Below are 22,152 nucleotides of genomic sequence, written 5' to 3'. Positions count from 1 at the left end.
TTGATGTAAAATTATACTTGTTTTGTATTTGCTTCCTTGTTAGTAATATTGTTTATTCGATATTTTTATAATTTACTGAAGAGGCCCAAAAATAGAATCAGAAAAAAACTTCCTGTATGCTTTAGGCATCTCCAATATGTTTCTGTCGGGGGTGGGGGTGGGGACAGAGCCGGGTGAATAGTAGATTGTTCACAGTCCCCTGGCATTTTCGAGACTCGTACGCTTCGATTGAACGCCTGCCTTCTCGGTTTATAACGGTGAAGGCAACCTGGAGAGAGTGTTTTAACTACTGACTAGGCCCCCCTCGGTACTTCTAGGCACCCTCCCCAGGCTGCCCTCGCCTTTACAAACTAAGATGGCGCGCGTAGCGTACGAGTCTCGAAAATCCCACGGAAAAATAGGGGACTGTGAGCAGTCTCGGGAGGTGAATCACTCAAATATATGCTCGTTAGAGTGAAAATTTTTGAATAAAGGCTAAAATGCGTTGCAACCGGGAACCACGAGGGAAGTTCCAGCCTGCGAACGCAAACGTATTTTCAAAATGAAAACCTCGCAAACTTTCCTAAACGCGTCCTCCATACTGTCCGCCATTGTTTTTCCACGAATCTCGTGCGGTGGTTCTGTGATTTTATTAGCTGTGATTGGCTTAACTGTGATTGGCTTAGAACTTCTACGGTCAGCAACCGGAAGTCGAATGTTTCCTTTTTTGGCGTGGTTTTGCTCCTTTCCACGAGCAGGAAAAGCTTGACGTTACAAACGCAATGGCATGAAAACGCTCCAAAAAGGGAAAAACTCAATTTCCTGTTAGCAAACAATAAGCAAGGAACTGCACAACGAAAATGCTGCAAGTATACTCAGGATCTGTGAAAGATCTAATCAGCCAAAAATATAAATGACTCAAATTTCTGCAAGGCTGATCGGACTGCGTAGAAAACTTAACACGACATTTCGATTCCTGGACCAACCAAACACAACGCGAACAATGTTTTATATCGTTTATTTATTTTTCTTTAACCCTGTGGGTTAGGGGAGGAGACGTCTGACATTTCAGACTATCTGGCAATGCGGCATGGCGTCCACGAATCCTTGTAGCGTAGTTTGATGCGAGTACTTTATAGGGTTACCACTATTCACTTCTGCATTCACGAGTTGGCTCACAGGAGCCTTTGATTTTCTCAGGGTAGCGTCAGGTAAGGCAACTAAAATCTTTTCTAAATTGGTTATATATTAAAACGCCATTTTAAACTTTCTATCGCTGCGTTGAAATTCCTTGACAAAAAGTTTCTGGCTTCCTGCTACTGAGCAAGCGCAGTCGGTAATTTTTCACATTGAGCGTTCAAGACATCCGATAACGGCTGCTACCGCTGACCAAAAGATCGTAGACTATGGGAACAAGGATAACTAAGGGTGCATTCTTTTGGGGCTATTCTAGCTATTCTTATTCCGGTTTAGGAATAACAGAATACACGGAATTTCAATCTCGAAAAGAACTCTCCTAAGATCTGGAACGGAATACCCATGGAGTAAGTGACCTGAGAACTAATATGTCTGCGCGCGCGAGCGGCCACGTAGGATTTCCCGCCAAAAATTTCCCAAAAGAACGCGTATTCTGTCTATTCCGAGTAAACCATATTCCTTCCATTCTGTTCATTCTGCTATCGGGAGCAGAATGAACAGAATAATATTCCGTTCTTTCCGATCGAAAACGGAAGAGCTCCCAAAAGAACACAAATACCGTCTATTCCGAGTATTCCTATTCCGGAATAGTCCCAAAAGAACGCGCCATAAGATATTGGCGAAAATAATTTCCGCGCACGCAAAGGCAAAGGAGTGCAGCAGGATGGAGGGAAATGGAAAACTCTGAACAGACCTCTTGGGGTATGAACGCATAAGGATTTCAACATTCGACCAACACACTTTCAACAAGCTTTCGACATTTTTTACGCTTTCAACAATGTTGAACGACCTGTTCAAACGCCCCCCCCCCCCCCCCCCATATTTGGTGCAGCAAAGTGTTGAACACATGTAAGTTCACATGTTGAAATCGTTTAAAAGGGCCTTAAGAGAACGATTACTATGCTCAATACCTATGGGTATTACGAAGGTCTCAAGAGGAAAAGTGTGCTAATTTATGCAGCGCGCGAATTTATTTCGGCCCAATCATATCAATTAACTAGAACGTCATCTCGGGTGTATCTTGCGCAAACGAAACTAGTACGCGTTCTTCAATCTTCGATCAACGATCAACGATCAACAATCAACGATCATAGATCTTCAAACTGTCATTGCCCGAGAATGTCCGACTCCGCCGGCACTCAGCAGCAAGAACTTGAACCCGAATCAGTGACGGTAAGATCTCAATTTCTGATTACGAAAAGATGAGTGAATTGAGTGAAATGAGTGAAAAATTGTGCGTTCGATCAGTTCGTTTGTCGCGAAATTTGCATTTATATTTCGTCTCTGATTCGATTCTCCAGGACAAGAAAAGGACCAAAACTAGCAGGAAGGGAAGGCCAAGGAAAGCAGTGAAACAGGTCTGACTAACCTTTATGTTATCGTGTTGACAGCGTGTGATCTGTTTTGTAAGGGTGTTGATAAAAAATATCTTCCCATTTTGTATGAATGGAACTAAAATACGAGACTCAATCACATCACCGCAACTCGTTCGCAGCCATTATAGCTGCGATCGAATTATCAGTTAATCAATCAATAGCTAGATATAAACTTGAATACACAGTCTCTTCAACAAGGGTGTTACTAAACGGTGTAACGAAGTAACGAGAAAACTAGTAACGGCCAAAAAAATTGCACAGGTTAAAAAAATAACAAAATCAAAACAACATAAAGAGAAAACGAGCTACAGGAAATAAAATTCGACAGGAAAAACAAAAGCAAATCAGAAAAGAAAAATTGAAGAAAAATCAATTAAATGCGAAGATTATTTTAATATTGCAGAGCAAACCATTTTTAATTTATGCAGCGAACCACTTTAATTTATTCACATTCTTTAGTGCACTGATCAGAAATAAAACGCGATAAGGTCCGTTTAAACGTTTTCAACATTTTACCAACATTCGTTCAACAAACGTTGATCGGATGTTGGGCAAATGTTGGACAAATGTTGAACGGAGTGTTCAAACGGCTTCAGCGCCATTCAACATTTTCGAGTTTAAATTTGATTCAACACGTTTTAAACAAGCTTTCGACATATTTTACACTTTCAACAATGTTGAAAGACCTGTTTGAACGACCCCGAAATTTAGTTTAGTTTTGTTGAACGCATGTAATTTAATGTTGAAACAGTTTAAACGGGCCTTTAGGCAAGAGACTAGAAACAAACAATTGCCGCCGCTTGACTGACAAATGTGCGTCGATTTATTTTAGATATTGTAAACATTTTTCATTCCAAAGACAATTAAAGAAAGAAATAAAAAAAGTAAAGGGGAGAAATTTGACAGGTTAAACGAGGATTAAAGCGGTGAGGGTATAAGGAGGAGTGAGTTTGCGGAATGGCATAACTGTGCTTATAACATAGAGTGCAAAATTACTGAATGTTCATTGATTAAAACAGGGCATTTTTTCTTAATTTTCCTTTCACCGAGGGCAAAATTACTGACCCTTGATTGGTGGAGCGGCGAAAATTCTTGCTCCTGATTGGCTAAGCACGCCATTTCTACGAAATAAGATTTAGAGCTCGTCCTGTTTTCGCGCCAATTTTATAAGAGCAGCAGTTTTTTTCGATGTTGTGGACTCTAGCAGAATATTAAATAACTAAACAACAGATCGAGGATTAGAAAATACAATCCTGGGATAGAGCATGTCTGATCGCTGATTATATTGTCCAAAGAGTGGAATTTCACATATTGTTTATTTTTTCTTAGGCTACCACAAAGAAAAAGCCTTCACGCCAGCAATTGTCACCAGAAAGAGTATTGGAGTCTCCACCAGGAACATGTCAGTCTTCCCCTCCTCCACAAACAGAAGTGCAGCCTATTCAGACGTTTCGTCACCCCCTTGAAACAGTTTTTGAGCCTCAACAGGCAATACTTCAATCTCCACAGCAAGTGTCACACACTCAAGCAACAGTACTTCATCCTTTGCAGACAGTGACACACCCCTCACCCACCATCTGTTCTTCACCATCGTTGGACACTATCTTGTATCCTCCTCATCAACATTCTTTCCCGTCTACGTTGACAGCTCCCCAGACGTCCACCACGAGTTCCCTTAATGGTTATCATAGTGAAACACTGGGCTTCTTGCTGCATGCAATAGCGAGACTGGAACAAAAAATCGATAAAATGGATCAAAAAATGGACCAGCTTATGGCCGAAATGGGCGACATGCGTAACCAGCAGAATGCGCGAATCATGGAAGACCAACCAAATGGGTGCAATCCAATGCACACCCCATCAAATGTTGAAACGCCAGCTGAGTTCTGCCTAGTTGAAGACGCGGTGGAAAACAACGGAGAAGAAGAAGACGATTTAGGTGCTGCAACTGCCAGCTCGGCCGGTAACTTTCCGATTTCTCAGGAAAAGCTCAGTATGCTGAAATCAAAATCCAACTCTACTATGAACTTCTCTGTGCATTTGTTGCGGGAGCTATTCACACTGGAGGAACTCGAAGGCAAAAACATTTCGGGATCCCGGGGTAAAGATAAAGTCGACCCGACAAGAGTTGAAATAATCAAGGAACTTGTTTTTAAGGTTGACAACACAGAACCGTCGCACAAGGATATGGTTTGGAGATCTTGCCGTCAAGCAATAGACGCTTACATATGTAGGATGAAACGTGAAAAAGGTTTAAAAGAGGCAAATCAAGACCAGTCCTGAGTCTTTTATTAGCCTTATTTTCCCGTGCCTGGCATTGGATCGGATGGAGCTTACCGGGACAGTTTTCCCGCGCTTGCCATCGCAAGTCTGTTTTTTTTTTTTCACTTCGCCTTAAAATAGTTGAAGTTTCATTATTTTAAGGCGTTCAGTGTCAAGTGTGATTCATCAGTGACTCTAGGGAAGCAGTGGTTGACACCAGTTTGCATTTTATATTGTTTAGGTCGCAAACTGGCGAATAAAGCTATTTTTCAATCAGAGAGCCTTTTTGTATCTGTCTGCTTTATAAAACGTTGTTTCTTATTTGTCTGGGCAGTTGAGTCGCCTCAAACTTCCTGTACCTCACACTCTGGTCCTCATCTAATAAACTAAACAGTTGCTCCGCACAATTCTTTCCCATTCTCTAAAAAAAAACAGCGACGTGTAAGACGCATTCAACAACATTCGCATTTTAAACGCGTTCAAAACGCCATCGCGCAGAATGCCTAGACATCGTTAATTATTCATTACCAGTGAAGCCGCAAATTAAAATACGTGCGTGCCGTGAAATGGTGTGAATAATAGAAGAATGGACCCAAATTACCCCACAAGGATTGATAAAACTTACTTTTCTGATTTCCTGGAGTTAGAACTTTAACTTTCACGCGCGGCTGTATGAAGAAGAAGGTTGTATCTTCAATTTAAACCGAAAAGTAAATGAATATACAAGGAATAAGGTTTCACTTTTTAAGTTTAAAAATGGACAATAATAGGCCAATTTTTGTATAGGCGCCGTTTTCAGAAGCGATTTTCTGATAATCCAAAATGCCTTCTTAATTTCCACTCACAGCAAATGAAAGATAGGTCTTTCCTAAAAAAAAAAAAAACCCCGATTAAATTTTAAAAAATAGGTCAAGATGAACCATTCGCTTTTTGAATTTTAGAACTACCTGTTGGACATGTGCTTAAAATGGGCGCATCGTTCAAAACGCGTTTAAGACGCGTTTAAAACGCGTTTACTACGCGTTTAACACGCGTTAAAAACGCACTATAAAAGCGTTCAAAACGCGTTTAATACGCGTTCAAAACGCGTATTAAACGCGTTTTGAACGCGTATTAAACGCGTTTAAAACGCGTTCAAAACGCGTTTAATACGCGTTCAAAACGCGTTTAATACGCGTTCAAAACGCGTTTAAAACGCGTTCAAAACGCGTTTAATACGCGTTCAAAACGCGTTTAAAACGCGTTTAAAACGCGTTTAATACGCGTTCACAACGGGTTTAAAACGCGTGAAAAACGCGCTTAATACGCGTTCAAAACGCGTTTAAAACGCGTTTAATACGCGTTCAAAACGCGTACCAAACGCGTTTAAAACGCGTTAAAAACGCGTTTACAACGTGATTTAAACGCGTTTAATACGCGTTTAAAACGTGTTCAAAACGCGTTTAATACGTGTTCAAAACGCGTTTAATACGCGTTTAATACGCGTTCACAACGGGTTTAAAACGTGTGAAAAACGCGCTTAATACGCGTTCAAAACGCGTTTAAAACGCGTTTAATACGCGTTCAAAACGCGTACCAAACGCGTTTAAAACGCGTTAAAAACGCGTTTACAACGTGATTTAAACGCGTTTAATACGCGTTTAAAACGTGTTCAAAACGCGTTTAATACGCGTTCAAAACGCGTTTAATACGTGTTCAAAACGCGTTTAATACGCGTTTAATATGCGTTCAAAACGCGTTTGAAACGCGTTGAAAACGCGTTTAAAACGCGTTTTAAACGTGTATAATACGCGTTTAAAACGCGTTAAAAACGAGTTTACAACGTGATTAAAACGCGTTCAATACGCGTTTAAAGCGCGTTTAAAACGTGTTCAAAACGCGTTTAAAACGCGTTCAAAACGTGTTTAATACGCGTTCAAAACGCGTTTAATACGCGTTCAAAACGCGTTTAATACGCGTTCAAAACGCGCTTAATACGCGTTCAAAACGCGTTTAAAACGCGTTCAAAACGCGTTTAATACGCGTTCAAAACGCGTTTAATACGCATTCAAAACGCGCTTAATACGCGTTGAAAACGCGTTTAAAACGCGTTCAAAACGCGTTTAATACGCGTTCAAAACGCGTTTAAAACGCGTTTAATACGCGTTCACAACGGGTTTAAAACGCGTGAAAAACGCGCTTAATACGCGTTCAAAACGCGTTTAAAACGCGTTTAATACGCGTTCAAAACGCGTTTAAAACGCGTATCATACGCGTTTAAAACGCGTTAAAAACGCGTTTACAACGTGATTTAAACGCGTTTAAGACGCGTTTAAAACGTGTTCAAAACGCGTTTAATACGCGTTCAAAACGCGTTTAATACGCGTTCAAAACGCGTTTAATACGTGTTCAAAACGCGTTTAATACGCGTTTAATATGCGTTCAAAACGCGTTTAATACGCGTTCAAAACGCGTTTAATACGCGTTCAAAACGCGTTTAATACGCGTTTAATATGCGTTCAAAACGCGTTCAAAACGCGTTTTAAACGTGTATAATACGCGTTTAAAACGCGTTAAAAACGCGTTTACAACGTGATTAAAACGCGTTCAATACGCGTTTAAAGCGCGTTTAAAACGCGTTCAAAACGTGTTTAATACGCGTTCAAAACGCGTTTAATACGCGTTGAAAACGCGTTTAAGACGCGTTTAAAGCGCGTTTAAAACGTGTTAAAAACGCGTTTAAAACGCGTTCAAAACGTGTTTAATACGCGTTCAAAACGTGTTTAATACGCATTTAAAAAGTGTTCGAAACATGTTTTAAAGGCGTTCAAAACGCGTTTAATACGCATTCAAAACGCGTTTAACACGCATTCAAATTGATTTTCTTACTCGTTAAAACCGCGTTTAATACGCGTTCAAAATGCGTTTATTACGCGTTAAAAACGCGTTTAAAACGCATTTAAAAGGCGTTCAAAACGGCATTGTATAAATCATTCCATCTAAAACAAAGGATGTAACAGAAAAAAATGAAAAGCATTTAAAACGAGAAAATAAAGACCTTAAAATACATTTCACTTCTCGTATACATTGGGTATACCCCTAAACTATAGCTTATTTTGCAGATCTCAGCACGTAGTTTCTTGTCAAATGGTGACTTGGTCTTAAAAGTGTAAGAGGAAAAAGTTACAAAAAATGGAGGGGTGGTTAATCATGTCTTATGTAGGAGGGGGGTAAAATTTTATGCTTCCATTGTGCAGATCTCTCCAAGATCTTTTTGGTGTCCAAATTTGATACAAATTGACCCAATATCGAATGCGTAATGACTTCTTGTGCCATATGGCACTCTTGGGAGTGAGAGGGTTAAAACGCGTTTAACACGCATTCAAATTGACTTTCTTACGCGTTTAAAACGCGTATAATACGCGTTCAAAACGCCTTTAAAACGCGTTTAAAACTTGTTTAAAATGTGCTTAATACGCGTTTAAAACTGCAGTATTGTTTTGTCACATCTAAACAAATTATGTAGATCTAAAGCAACAGGTCTTGATAATATTTCTACTAAAATTGTACGTGAATGTGCTGATCTTATTTCAGTTTCACTATGTGCTCTCTTTAATAAATCTTTAGTCTCTGGTATATTTCCTGATGATTGGAAATGTGCTAGAGTTATTGCGTTGTTCAAGGAAGGTGAGCCATCTGATCTGAATAATTATCGACGTATTTCAGTCATTTCCGTTATAGCTAAAGTGTTTGAAAGGATTGTTTATGATCAGTTGTATAACTTTTTGACCAATGAAGATATCATTTCTAATCATCAATCGGGTTTTCGCTCGTTACACTCAACTGTAACTGCCCTTCTGGAAGCTACGGATAATTGGGCCTTTAATATTGATCGTGGTAATGTTAATGCTGTGGTTTTCCTTGATTTAAAAAAGGCATTCGACACCGTTGACCATGATATCCTTTTATCTAAAATGAACCTTTATGGAATACAAGGAACAGCTCTTGATTGGTTTAAGTCATATTTAACTAATCGTACACAACGATGTCTTGTTAATGGTACTCTTTCTAGAATCTGCTCACTTAAATGTGGGGTACCGCAATGAACAATCCTTGGCCCCCTTTTATTTCTCATTCATATTAATGACTTGCCAAACTGCCTAACTTCGTGCCAGCCTAGGATGTATGCCGATGACACCCACATCACTTATGCTGGCGTTGATGTGAATTCAATACAGTTAAATCTGAATCACGATTTAGATAACCTAAACAAATGGCTTATTTCCAATAAACTTACCTTGAACACTGCTAAAACTGAATTCATGCTAATTGGCTCCAGACAAAAATTGAGTACTTTGTCGAACCCACTTGAGCTCTCGATTAATAATGTTCCGATAGAACACGTTTCCTCTGTCAAATCGCTTGGGGTATTTATTGATGAAAATCTACGGTGGCAAACACACATTGATAAATTATCTAAAAAGGTCGCTTCCGGAATAGGAGCAATAAAAAGAATTAGACCTTTTGTCCCTCCACCTACCCTTCATTATATAACTATATAGCACTAATTCAATCTCATTTCGATTATTGCAATCTTGTCTGGGGTAATTGTGGTAAAACATTATTTGACAGGCTACAGAAGCTTCAGAACCGTGCCGCTCGCGTTTTAACCTTTTCTAGCTATGATGCTGACGCTAACCGTTTAATTAGACAACTCGATTGGAAAGACTTGAGCACTCAATTTCAAATACAGAAAGCCATAATGGTATACAAGTCTGTAAATGGTCTTGTTCCTGAATATTTATCATCTAAATTTGTTAAACGAAATGAAACGCGTTACTCCCTGAGGGACTCTGTTAACAAACTATTTGTCCCGTTTCCGCGAACTAATTTCATGAAAAACAGCTTTACTTATAGCGGAGCAGTTCTCTGGAACAGCCTGCCCTGTCATGTGAGAGAAGCTAAATCTCTTAGTCAATTCAAAAGATTAGTTAATGATCATTTTTAATGTTAGAGTACTAGTATACACGGCATTCATGAAAAACAGCTTTTAGTTAGATTAGTTGTAGTTAGGTATTGAATTTTGTTTAGGATAGTTAGGTTATTTCTAATTTTTATACTCCTGATGGATTTTACCGTGTTTAAATAAAGATTTATTGATTGATTTATTGATTTATTGAAAGATAAACAGACATCGCTCGCTTGATATAAAGCACGAACGTATAGCAATACATGCCAATTGTGGCAGATTGGACAAGACAAGAGCTGTTGAGACCTAAAACTCACTACGCCCTTACTCTCTCCTGGAGGGGGCCACGGCCCACTTCATAGTTCACGGCCCGGGCATTTTTTAAGATGGCAGATCCTATAAATCACACATGGCTTGTCAGACTAAGAGTGTAACGAAGAGAGCAAACAGCACTACACTACCCACGACTGACTGCGAGAATCAGCAATTATATTTGGGTAGATATGCCTAACTATAAAGGCTAACTGCAAGCTACCTAAGTGAATCAGCCATATTTTCACGTAGGATCACTGTAATGACCTGTTATATCAAAGGAAAAAAGTAAGTTATCGTGTAAAAGCAAGATAGAATGTATTACGTGAAAATATGGTCACTGGCGGGGGTGGGGACAGGAGGAACCGGGTGAATAGGGGGGGGGGGGTAGGAGATCAAGAAAGGGGGAGGAAGTGGGACAAAAAATACAAAAACTGGGACGGGAGGAACTCGGAAAGCTGGGGGATCGGGGAGGGGGGGGGGAAGATACAGGAAGTAGAAGGTTGTTACCCCCTGGACCTTCCCGCAGCTTTCCCCACCCCATCCCCCTCTTCAAAGGTAATCTTGGTTCCCTTTGAGCAGCGCGCGGTCGGTATTGGGCTCCAGTCCCTCGTTCACACACAGCCTGAGCCAGCCAAGCTTTTTTCTCCAATGTTTATTTCATTCGCATCCGCACAGATTTAAAATCAAGGTTTTCATTCTTCCGTTTTTGGATAATGGCTTCACATCCTCTTGTTCTGTGTTTCTCGTTTTCCATGCCAGGATTTTCTGCTTCTGGCATTGAACAAGCTAGACTTTTATACCGGGACGATTTTGATATTCTGGATCAAGTAGAAGTGACTGATTTGACTGAAGACCAACGAGAACGTATCAAAGGAATCCTGTGCACTGGAGGTTTTGGCCAAGATAAATTCAAGCTGGACAAAAAGATAATAGATTTGCTGCCTAATTTGAAAGTGATATCTACTCCAAGCACAGGCGTGAATCATATCGATGTCGAAGCAGCTACAGCTCTTGGAATAAGTGTCGGCCACTGTCCCGGGCATTTATTGGGCGACACTGTTGCAGAATTTGCTTTTGGATTGCTTTTGGCATCCGCTAGGTCCATCGTGCTTGGAGATAAGATAGCAAGAACAACTGATTTTAATTCAAGTCGAGTAAGTATATTGCGCCCCTAGCTAGACTAGTTCATTGATTATTTCATTTTTTATGTATTTATATTGTAATAATATTTATTTAGTTAATTTTTACCTTTAAATTATAACGGTTCTAGGGAGGGTTTCTTTAGGTGGTCTGCCTTGTATGGGGTCTCCGACTCTTTTGTAGGCTATCCTTATGGCTCTGTTTATCTTCTTTCTCCCTCTGTCGCTCTTTCTTCCTCTCACTCTAATCTCTTTATCTCTCTCTCTGTCTGCTTTCTTTTCTCTTTTTTTCTGACTTAACTTATATAACTTATATGATGTTACCACTCCTATTTAATTCACTGTATGAACTTCTTTTTTGCCATTAAATTGTAGTTAAAAAAAAAGTAGCTGGAAGGTAGAAGCAGATTTAGCCCTGGTACCCGGGTATACTCGCGGAATTCTTAGTGAGGGTGTGTCGCTCTCAGGTCTGCGGGACTCCTATATAAAAGTGACGGGCATCCTCGAAGACCCAGTGGCAGTTGGTCGAGGAGCAGGGAACTTTCGCCTACGAAAATCCCTGCTAACCAACTAACTTCCCCTGGGTCTCCGAGGATGTTGATGGGGGTGATCATCGGAAATTTTGAAAAGAACCCCTATAAGGTACGAGAATTCTATTTTGTGGGTGTGATCTGAACAATTTTTTTTAACTCTAAGAGGTACGAAATCAGTTGACTAACATTTGCTTCCTCACAATTTATGGATCACAAGTATTTCATAAAATTTCATGTATGAGTAAGATGTCTAGGGGTGAATGACTTTAAGAAAAATAGATTATAATTGAGAAAAATTAGAGTAACATTTAATGCTCATAATTATATAAAAATTAAGTTGGCAAATCAACTGGTGGTGTACAAAATTTATTTCTTGAATGGGTCACATTTTATTTCATTAAATTTTACATACAAGTATGTAATAACTTCTTAGAGTTGAACAGCTTAAGAATTTGTCATGCCTCTGTTTTGAGATTGGTAGATAAAATATTTGGAAATTGGCTAAATTACCATTGCCACCTGTTAAGGTGTTGAATGCAAACTGGCGTGAACTAAACAGACAGTTTGCAGGTGCCTGTCAGCTACTGGGAATTAATTTTATTTATACACTGAATTTCAGGTAAATAAAATTATTATATTTATGTCACCTCATTGGTTACAAAATTCACTGCAAATGAAGCTGTCATCTCAGGTGCATGCAAAGTTTAACCAAAAATTGATATTTAAAGTTTTGTTTAGCCTTTTAAGTTAAGTAAATGGACTTTGAGGGGCCTAAAGAGGTAGTCTTAAAGGCTTACACTGTTTGTTCTGTTAAGATAAACAGATGCCTCAGCTGAATATATTTAACTTCCCCCACCTCTCCCCCCCCCCCAAAAAAAAGAAAAAAATTTACCATGCCCTTTTTGAGTCCAAAATTTACAGTCAATTTTTAAGGATCTTAATCCAAAAATTAAAAACCAGAATGTCACATCCACCCCCTCCCCCACCCCCCAAAAAGAAGCAATGGGTAAACAATTTAATGAAGTGATCAACATGTAATTTCTCCTTATGTTATCAATACAATGTCAACCAGACAGGTGATGAGAATAAAGAAAATCATCACATAGGTGATATTGTTTGATGTAACACCAAATTCTGTGAACTAACTATGTATGTCAGTCAGTCAGGAGAATTAACACTCAGATCATGAGAATTTAAGGGTTAAACCCTTGAAATACAACACAGAAAAAATAACGTTTCCAATTATAATAGTCTTCACATAAAAAGAGTAAGAGAGATTGACAGAGGTTTAATTTACACAGTGTTACCGTCAGCAATACATTATTTTTACGATAAAATGTAGAATACGTACAAAATTAATGATAGCATAAACCTTTTCTAATTTGTATTTTCAATGTTAACAGGATTTCACTAGGTTTAACGTGCAAGTGACTGGCTCTACTCTGGGCATAGTTGGTTTTGGAAATATTGGAAGAGCTCTTGCTGAAAAAGCCATAGGATTTAAAATGAATATCTTGTACCACAGCCGTACTCGGAAAGAAGTGCAGGAGAAACAGCTAGGTAAAAATATCTAACACTCCAACATCTAGGCCACACTAAAACATCCAAAGGAAGAAGAGTGAATTCATTTGCATCTGCAAGATATAGCAATATTTATGTTCAAGGTCAAACATAAGTTACTCCCTGAGAATATTCTGGACCTGTTCAGCGGAACGCCATCTAATCACTATCTGAGAAATTCTGATTTCTATATCCCACGATTTAACAGCATCAGGCATGGGAAGCACTCCTTGAAGTTCTTCGTACCACGACTTTGGTCCAAACTTAGCCCAGGAGACAGAGAGAGACAAATGTTAACGGCCTTCATGGCTATATTAGAAAAAGAGATCTCACTAGCTTGTTGGAGAACGACTTTTGTAATGGCAACTGCCCCACGTGTAGTTGCTAGATTTTAGATGCCTGTAGATTGTAGATTATATAGATAGAGATTTGAATTAATTAAGTGTTAATTACTAGAAATGTATTTTATTTTTGTATATAGTTATTCTAGCCTAGGATTTTAAGTTGCAAATTTTAAAGATTGTTGTGTGTTAATAATTAACAAATATCCTAATTATTTGGATAGTGTCCCCGATTAGTAAGCCAATTATAGGCTAGCTAGAAGATTGACACTAAAATAAAGTTATTATTATTATTATTATTATTATTATTATTATTATTATTATTAACACCGAGAAGTGGATGCATGCTGTTTTTAAGTACTTGTAGTTGTGTTTGACTTTTGATGGCTGATGTAATTGAAATTCCTACTTTTCAATCAATTGGAAATGAAATACTGCACCCTAACTAGACCAGGGTGGGGGAAAAGTGTGATTCTGCCATGCTGAATGACGTTTTTGATATTTGAGCAAACACCAGGTCTGTTAGTTTGCCCTGACTTTGATGTTACTATGGCAACCATTGGGCTATTTTTTTGTGATGATCATTTTAAAATTAAAATTTACTGATTACATTACTCTATTTAAATGGTAAGCAGTAATGTTGGTACTTCCTTCAAACGGAAAGACATGCAGTGGAATGCATAATACAATAACTTTGAGAATAGCATGATTTTTGAACATTGAGTACTGGGGGTGTAAGACGACCAATGTGGCCCAGTGTTCATTTCCCAGAGGTGACGCCATGTATGGGTTGAGTTTGTTGTTGGTTCTCGTCCCTGTTCTGAGGATTTTTCTCTGGATTCTCCAGTTTTCCTCCCTCTGCAAAAACATTTTAGTTCAACCAGGAAATGGTGGATGAAGAACCACTCTGTGGATGTGCCACTAATTGAAATTCCTATTTATTTATTTATTTATTTATTTAATTGTGTTTCAGGTCTTACATTCTGTCCAGACTTGAAGAAACTCTTGCAAGAGTCTGACTTTGTAGTGTTGTGTTTGCCACTCACTGACCAAACCAAGCATTTAATTTCATCCAAGGAATTGAGTCTTATGAAACCCACAGCTCATCTCATCAATGTTGGCCGTGGGGGAACTGTCAATCATGACGATCTGGCAGCAGCAATACAGGATGGTGTCATCAGTGGCGCTGCTTTAGATGTTACAGAACCAGTCAAACTTCCTGAAGAACATCCTTTGTTTAAAATGCCAAACGTCATCATTACCCCGCATATTGCTACATCCATAAAGTCGACACTTGGGAAACTGCTTTCAGTTGGATTGGATAATTTGAAGGCTGGAGTTAAAGGCGAACAGCTACCCTACTCAGTGAATTAAGTTCGACTGAAGTATTTAAGTCAAGTTCAATGTATATCGATGTAAAAGCTTGGTGTGTTGAACATGCACCTTAAATCTCATCACGCAATTTTGAGGAGTTTTTAACATTCAAACTGGTCAGAGAAAAACACCAAAGAAAACCAAGGAAGCTAAAAAGAAGCATGGATGAGACAAGATTAAAAGAGTTTGCATTTAGCTAAACTTCAAAAACAGCAGTCTGAATTTTTCGAGTTTATCTCAATTTATATAAAGGTGTGATCTACAATGTTCAAAGATTGTCTCATTTGTTATATTGTGGCCATGATTTCATCATGAACTAAATTTTTCAACGCCATTTTCACGTTTAGAGCTCCTATTAAATTAACGAAAATGCACACGCTCACCCAATAAAGAGTGTCACTATTTTAAATTTGCGGCTGTCTTCATTTTTTCATGATTGAATTTCTGAATCGCTGTGTTTGCTAGGTTCTTTTGTTGTAGGAAAATAAAGTGAATGGTAGAAAGGATGCTACTATGCGCATTTGGCCGAAAACGCCTCAAAGTGTTTTCTTTGCAGGGTTTTTTCCAGAGCGCGGCTTTGCGGGTTTTCCGACATCGATGAAAAATGCCGCAAAAAATTTACGTTCGCGCATCAAATTGGGCGCACAAAATTGTGCCCAAGGATAAGTACTTATTACTTAGGCCGTAAGGCGGACCGAGTTAAGGTTTCGGTAGCATTATCAAATTCTTTTTTTATTTTTGGGGTCGTGATGGGCCGAGAGATAAGACTTCGGGCCACGAGTTATTGTTCTCGGTCTCGTTTTTTGTACTCGTCTGGTACGAGTTACGTTTTCTGTCGTGTTATCAAATTCTTTAAATTCTCGGTCGCGTTCTTTGTTTTCGGGCCGTAGGAGTCTTTAAAATATGCGAGCCAGACGTGCGTTTTGAACGCTTTTTTAAACGCGTTTTGAACGCGCGGTTTAAACGCGTATTAAACGAGTTTCGAAAGCGTATTAAACGAGTTTTAAACGCGTTTTGAACGCGTATTAAACGCGTTTTGAACGCGTTTAATACGCGTTCAAAACGCGTTTAAAACTCGTTTAATACGCGTTCAAAACGAGTTTAAAACGCGCGTTTAATTCGCCTTTAAAACGCGTTTGAAACGCGTTTAATACGTGTTCAAAACGTGTTTAATACGCGTTTAAAACGCGTTCAAAACACGTTCAAATCGCGTTTAATACGTGTTCAAAACGCTAAAGATAAACAGACATCGCTCGCTTGATATACAGTACGAACGTATAGCAATACATGCCAGCTGTGGCAGATTGGACAAGACAAGAGCTGTTGAGACCTTAAACTCGCTACGCCCTTACTCCGTCCTGTAGGGGGCCACCTCAAAGCCCACAGGGCAGCGGCCCACTTCATAGTTCACGGCCCGGGCATTTTTCAAGATGGCAGATCCTATAAATCACACATGGCTTCTCAGACTTAGAGTCGAACGAAGAGTCCAAACAGCACTACACTACCGACGACTGACTGCCAGAATCAGCAATTATTTTTGGCTAGATATGCCGAACTCCAAATATAAAGGCTAACCGCAAGCTATCCGGGTGAATCAGCCATATTTTCACGTAGGATTACTGTAATGACCTGTTATATCCAAGGAACAAAGCAAGTTAACGTGTAAAAGCAAGATAGAATGTACAGTCGAACCTGTATTAAGCGGTCACCCTCGAGGAATGGCTAAGTGACCGCTTAATAGGCCTTATCACGGTTTTCGACACCATTTTGACGGGTAGGCAAACAGGCTTGAAATAACAGTGTTTGTATGGAAATCCGATGTCAAATAATTTTCATAAAACATCGCTTCTGAAAAATTCATAATTGGAAACTTTTGGCACTAGAAAAAGGATTTTAAGAACAAAATTGGAGGGATGTAGCCGTGACAGAAAGCGTCCAGTTGTGTTTGGAACTTTCCATACATTTGTCTGTATAGCGAACCAGCCGGGAGCTGCTGCTAAAAATAGTTCGCGGGAAAAAATACAGGGAAATGTATGAAGAGTTCAAAACACGACTGGACGCTTTCTGTCACAGCTACATCCCTTCAATTTTGTTCTTAAAATTCTTTTCCTAGTACAAAAAGTTTCCAATTCATGAATTTTTCAGAAGCGATGTTTTATGAAAATTATTTGACATCGGATTCCCATACAAACACTGTTATTTGTTTGCCTACCCGTCAAAATGGCGTCGAAAACCGTGATAAGGCCTATACAGGTTGCACAGAATACATCATTTCCTTGGTTAAGAAAGTTCGGCGGTAAAATGGTATGACAAAGGAGAACATGGTATTGAAACAGACTAGTAAAACATTAACGCCACGATTGTGCAGCTCATTAGAAGCTCAATTGCCTGGCACGCTATTTGTTACCATATTTAAGTGGTTTCCTTTTACAATGCAAGGTGACCGTTTAAAACAGGTCAAGACAAGAGAAACAGCTCACTGGGACTTAGTATAGGGTTATTACGTGAAAAGATGGTTCACCGGCGGGGGTGGGGACAGGAGGAACCGGGTGAGTGGGAGATCAAGAAAGGGGCGGGAAGCGGGACAAAAAATACAAAAACGTTGACTGGAGGAACTCGGAAAGCCCGGGGATCGGGGAAGGGGGGGAGATACAGGAAGTAGGAGGTTGTTACCCCCTGCACCTTCCCGCAGCTTCCCCCACCCCATCCCCCTATACAAAAGTAATCTTGGTTCCCTTCGAGTATCATTGGGCTCCAGTCCCTCGCTCACACACAGCCATTGTTTCTCCAATGTGTATATTTTATTCGCATCTGCACAGATTTAAAATCAAGGTTTTCATTCTTCCGTTTTTGGATAATGGCTTCACATCCTCTTGTTCTGTGTTTCTCGTCCTCCACGCCAAGATTTTCTGCTTCTAACATTGAACAAGTTAGGCTTTACCAGAACGATTTTGATCTTTTGGATCAGGTAGCAGTGACTGATTTGACCGAAGCCCAACGAGAGCGTATTAAAGGCATCCTGTGCACTGGAGGTTATACCCAAGATAAATTGAAGCTGGACAAAAAGATAATAGATTTGCTGCCTAATTTGAAAGTGATATCTACTCCAAGCACAGGCGTGAATCATATCGATGTCGAAGTAGCTACAGCGCGTGGAATAAGTGTGGGCCACTCTCCCGGGCATTTATTGGGCGACATTGTTGCAGAATTTGCCTTTGGATTGCTTTTGGCATCTGCTAGGTCTATCGTGCTTGGAGATAAGATAGAAAGAACAACTGATTTAAAACAAAGTCGAGTAAGTATATTGCCCCCCCCCCCCCTCCCCTAGCTAGACTAGTAGCTAGAGGGTAGAAGCGGATTTAGCCCCGGTCCCCCGGGTATTCTTAGTGGGGGTGTGTCGCTCCCGGGAGCTGGACTCCCATATAAAAGTGACGGGGGTGATCGTCGGAAATTTTGAAAAGAATGCCTAAAAGATACCAGAATTCTTTTCTGTTTTTTGATCTGAACAATTTTTTTTTACCCCTAAGAGGTACGAAATCAGTTGACTAACATTTGCTCCTCACAACTATGGATCACAAGTATTTCATAAAATTTCATGTATGAGTAAGATGTCTAATGACTTTTAGAAAAATAAATTAGAATTGAGAAAAAGTAAGATTTTATGCTCATATATAAAATTAAGTTGGCAAATCAACTGGTGGTATCCAAAAATTTCTCCTTAAATGGGTCTCATTTTATTTCATTAAATTTTACACACAAGTCTGTTAACTTCTTAATGTTGAACAGCTTCAGAATTTGTTATACCTCTGTGTCAAGATTGGTAGATAAAATATTTGGAAATTGGCTAAATTACCATTGCCACCTGTTAAGGTGTTGAATGCCAACTGACGCAAACTAAACAGACAGTGTGCAGGTGCCTGTCAGCTACTGGGAATTAATATTATTTATGCACTAAATTTCAGGTAAATAAACTTATTATATGTCACCTCATTGGTTACAGAATTCACTGCAAATGAAGCAGTCATATTTCAGGTGCATGCAAAGTCTAACCAAAAATTGATATGTAAAGTTTTGTTTAGCCATTTAAGTTGAATAAATGGACTTTTAGGGGCCTAAAGAGGTAGTTTTTAAAGCTAACTCTGTTTGTTTTGTTAAGATAAACAGATTCCTTAGCTGAATATACTTAACTCCCCCCCCCCCCCCAAAAAAAAAAAAATGTACAATGCCCTTTTTGAGTCCAAAATATACAGTCAATCTTTAATGTCACATCGAACCCCTCCCCCACCCCTAAAAAAGAAGCACTGGGTGAAACCTTTCACTCCCAGGAGTGATCAACATGTAATTTCTCCTTATGTTATCAATACATTGTCTACCAGACAGGTGACGAGAATAAAGAAAATCATCAACTAGATGATATTGTTTGATGTAACACCAAATTCTGTGAACTAACTATGCATGTCAGTCAGTCAGGAGAATTAACATTCAGATCATGGGAGTGGAAGAGTTAAACCCTTGAAACACAACACAGAAAAAAATAAAGTTATCAAATTATAGTGGTCTTCACATAAAAAGATTTAGAGAGATTGACAAAGGTTTAATTTACACAGCCATAATAAGTCCAGTCAAAGGCATTATTTTTACGGTAAAAAGTGGAATACAAATGATACCATAAACCTTTTCTAATTTGTATTTTCAATGTTAACAGGATTTTGCTAGTTCTAATGTGCAAGTGACTGGCTCAACTCTGGGAATAGTTGGTTTGGGAAATATTGGAAGAGCTCTTGCTGAAAAGGCCATAGGATTTAAAATGAACATCTTGTACCACAGCCGTACTCGGAAAGAAGTGCAGGAGAAACAGCTAGGTAAAAATAAGTAAAAAGAAGAGAAACTCCAAAGTATCTCCTCGTAAAGTCAAGACAAATTCTGAACATATGTTTGGCCAAATTCTGCAATTTATTTTTTTTGCTATTTATTGCAGTTGTCCATGTATAAATCTCCCTAAGATTTTTTGTAGTACGAATACCAGCTAAATCCTTACATTGAGCCGATTTTCACAAAAATTCACTGTGGGAGACTTTTCAGCCTAAAACTGGCCTTGTTTCGCACGCGAGCATAATGAAATTTCCCATATCAGTTGGAAAACTGAGCGTGCTCGCGCCATTTAAGTACCCAGTCACAATGCGCCAAATAACTCTATGGAGTCACCTTAAGTACTTGTAGTTGCATTTGACTTGTGATGGCTGAAGTAATTGAAGTTGCTGCTTTTCAATCAAATGATTATTTTGAATGTTTGAAGTGAGGTAAATATGATTGGAAATGAAATACTGCACCCCAACTAGACCGGGGTGGGTGGGCGAAGGGGTGCATTCTGCCATGGGGAATAAAGTTTTTTAACATTTAAGCAAATGCCAGGTCTATTAGTTTACCCTGACTTTGATGTTACTATGGCAACCAATAGGCCATTTTTTGTGATGATCATTTTAAAATTAAAATTCACTGATTAGATTACTCAATTTAAATGGTGAGCAGTAATGTTGGTACTTTCTTCAAACTGAAAGACATGCAGTGCAATGCGTAATACAAGAACTTTGAGAAGAGCACAATTTTTGAACATTGAGTACTGGGGGTGCAAGACGACCAATGTGGCCCAGGGTTCATTTCCCAGAGTTGACGTCAGGTATGGGTTGAGTTTGTTGTTGGTTCTCATCCCTGTTCTGAGGATTTTTCTCTGGATTCTCCTGTTTTCCTCCCGCTGCAAAAACATTTTAGTTCAACCAGGAAATGGTGGATGAAGAACCACTCTGTGGATGTGCCACTAATTGAAATTCCCATTTATTTATTTGTGTTTCAGGTCTTACATTCTGTCCAGACTTGAAGAAACTCATGCAAGAGTCTGACTTCGTAGTGCTGTGTTTGCCACTCACTGACAAAACCAAGCATTTAATTTCATCCAAAGAATTGAATGTTATGAAACCCACAGCTCATCTCATCAATGTTGGCCGCGGGGGAACTGTCAATCATGACGATCTGGCAGCAGCATTACAGAATGGTGTCATCAGTGGTGCTGCTTTAGATGTCACAGAACCAGTCAAACTTCCAGAAGAGCATCTTTTGTTTAAAATGCCAAACGTCATCATTACTCCGCATGTTGCTGCATCCGTAAAGACGACACTTAGGAAACTGCTTTCAGTTGCATTGGATAATTTGAAGGCTGGAGTTAAAGGCGAACAGCTACCCTACCCAGTGAATTAAGTTCGACTGAAGTATTTAAGTCAAGTTCAATGTATATCGATTTAAAATCTTGGTGTGTTGAACATGCATCTTAAGTCTCATCACGCAATTTTAAGAAGTTTTTAACATTCAAACTGGTCATAATTGAATGAAGCTTCGAAATAACTGCTTAACGCTATAGAAAAACACCGAAGACAAACAAGGAAGCTAAAAAGACACCTGGATGGGCATTTTTAGGCAAGATTAAAAGAGATTGCATTCAGCTAAACTTGAAAAACAGCGGTCTGAATTTTTCGCGTTTATCAGCTTAATTTGTATGAAGGTGTGATCTACAATGTTCAGAGATTGTCTGTATTTGTTATGTGGTCGTGATTTCATCATGAACTAAATTTTTCATCGCCACTTTCACGTTTATAGCTCGTATTAAATTAACGAAAATGCACACGCTCTCCCAAAATACCGTGTTCTAGCTCCTTTAAAGTGTGTCACTATTTTTGCGGCTTTTTTCATGAATTTCTGAATTGCTGTGTTTGCCAGGTTGTTTTATAATATGGAAATAAAGTTAAGGGTAGAAAGGATGCTGCCATGCGTACGTGGCCGAAAACACCTCAAAGTGTTTTCTTTGCAGGGTTTGTTCTACAGCGCGGCTTTGCGGGTTTTCCGACATCGATAAAAAATTCCGCATAAAATTTACGTTGGCGCGTCAAATTGGGCGCACAAAATTGTGCCCAAGGATAAGTACTTATTTTGTGAAAGCATCACTGACGATAAGATTGATATGACCGCCGCTCTATACTTCAAAATTTACAGCCTCTTACTGTCTCAATTACCTTTCTCTTCTTCGTTTGTTTCTGTGTTCTTATTCTGCACTTTCTCGAGTTGCTTCTGAATAGGCTG

At 39.2% G+C, this 22,152-nt stretch overlaps 3 protein-coding genes across 4 annotated transcripts; all 3 read left to right on the top strand.

Annotated features, from left to right (window-relative positions):
- The first annotated feature begins 2,378 nt into the window (after positions 1-2,378).
- On the top strand, positions 2,379-4,835 carry LOC146452614 (uncharacterized). Its single transcript, XM_085097744.1, has 2 exons — positions 2,379-2,534; positions 3,882-4,835. The coding sequence occupies exons 1-2, from the start codon at positions 2,379-2,381 to the stop codon at positions 4,833-4,835; spliced, it is 1,110 nt and encodes a 369-aa protein (XP_084953870.1).
- Positions 4,836-10,708: 5,873 nt separating this feature from the next.
- On the top strand, positions 10,709-21,833 carry LOC146452612 (uncharacterized). Of its 2 annotated transcripts, XR_014859656.1 has the most exons (4): positions 10,709-11,231; positions 13,153-13,309; positions 14,624-15,276; positions 21,578-21,833. XR_014859656.1 is itself a non-coding variant. In XM_085097415.1 (3 exons), the coding sequence occupies exons 1-3, from the start codon at positions 10,791-10,793 to the stop codon at positions 15,022-15,024; spliced, it is 999 nt and encodes a 332-aa protein (XP_084953541.1). In that variant the 5' UTR covers positions 10,709-10,790; the 3' UTR covers positions 15,025-15,681. The 2 variants fall into 2 exon arrangements, 1 of the variants encoding a protein (XP_084953541.1); XM_085097415.1 differs by lacking the exon at positions 21,578-21,833 and having other exon boundaries at positions 14,624-15,681.
- On the top strand, positions 17,811-21,833 carry LOC146452613 (uncharacterized). The gene is made up of 3 exons (XM_085097416.1): positions 17,811-18,319; positions 19,730-19,886; positions 20,876-21,833. The coding sequence occupies exons 1-3, from the start codon at positions 17,882-17,884 to the stop codon at positions 21,274-21,276; spliced, it is 996 nt and encodes a 331-aa protein (XP_084953542.1). The 5' UTR covers positions 17,811-17,881; the 3' UTR covers positions 21,277-21,833.
- Positions 21,834-22,152: the final 319 nt, after the last annotated feature.

This window comes from Pavona decussata, unplaced genomic scaffold (assembly GCF_977016875.1).
Source record: "Pavona decussata unplaced genomic scaffold, jaPavDecu1.1 SCAFFOLD_366, whole genome shotgun sequence".
NCBI classification, from domain to species: domain Eukaryota; kingdom Metazoa; phylum Cnidaria; class Anthozoa; order Scleractinia; family Agariciidae; genus Pavona; species Pavona decussata.
The sequence above is the reverse complement of the archived record's forward strand: the minus strand, read 5'-3'. Positions and strand labels throughout refer to the sequence as shown.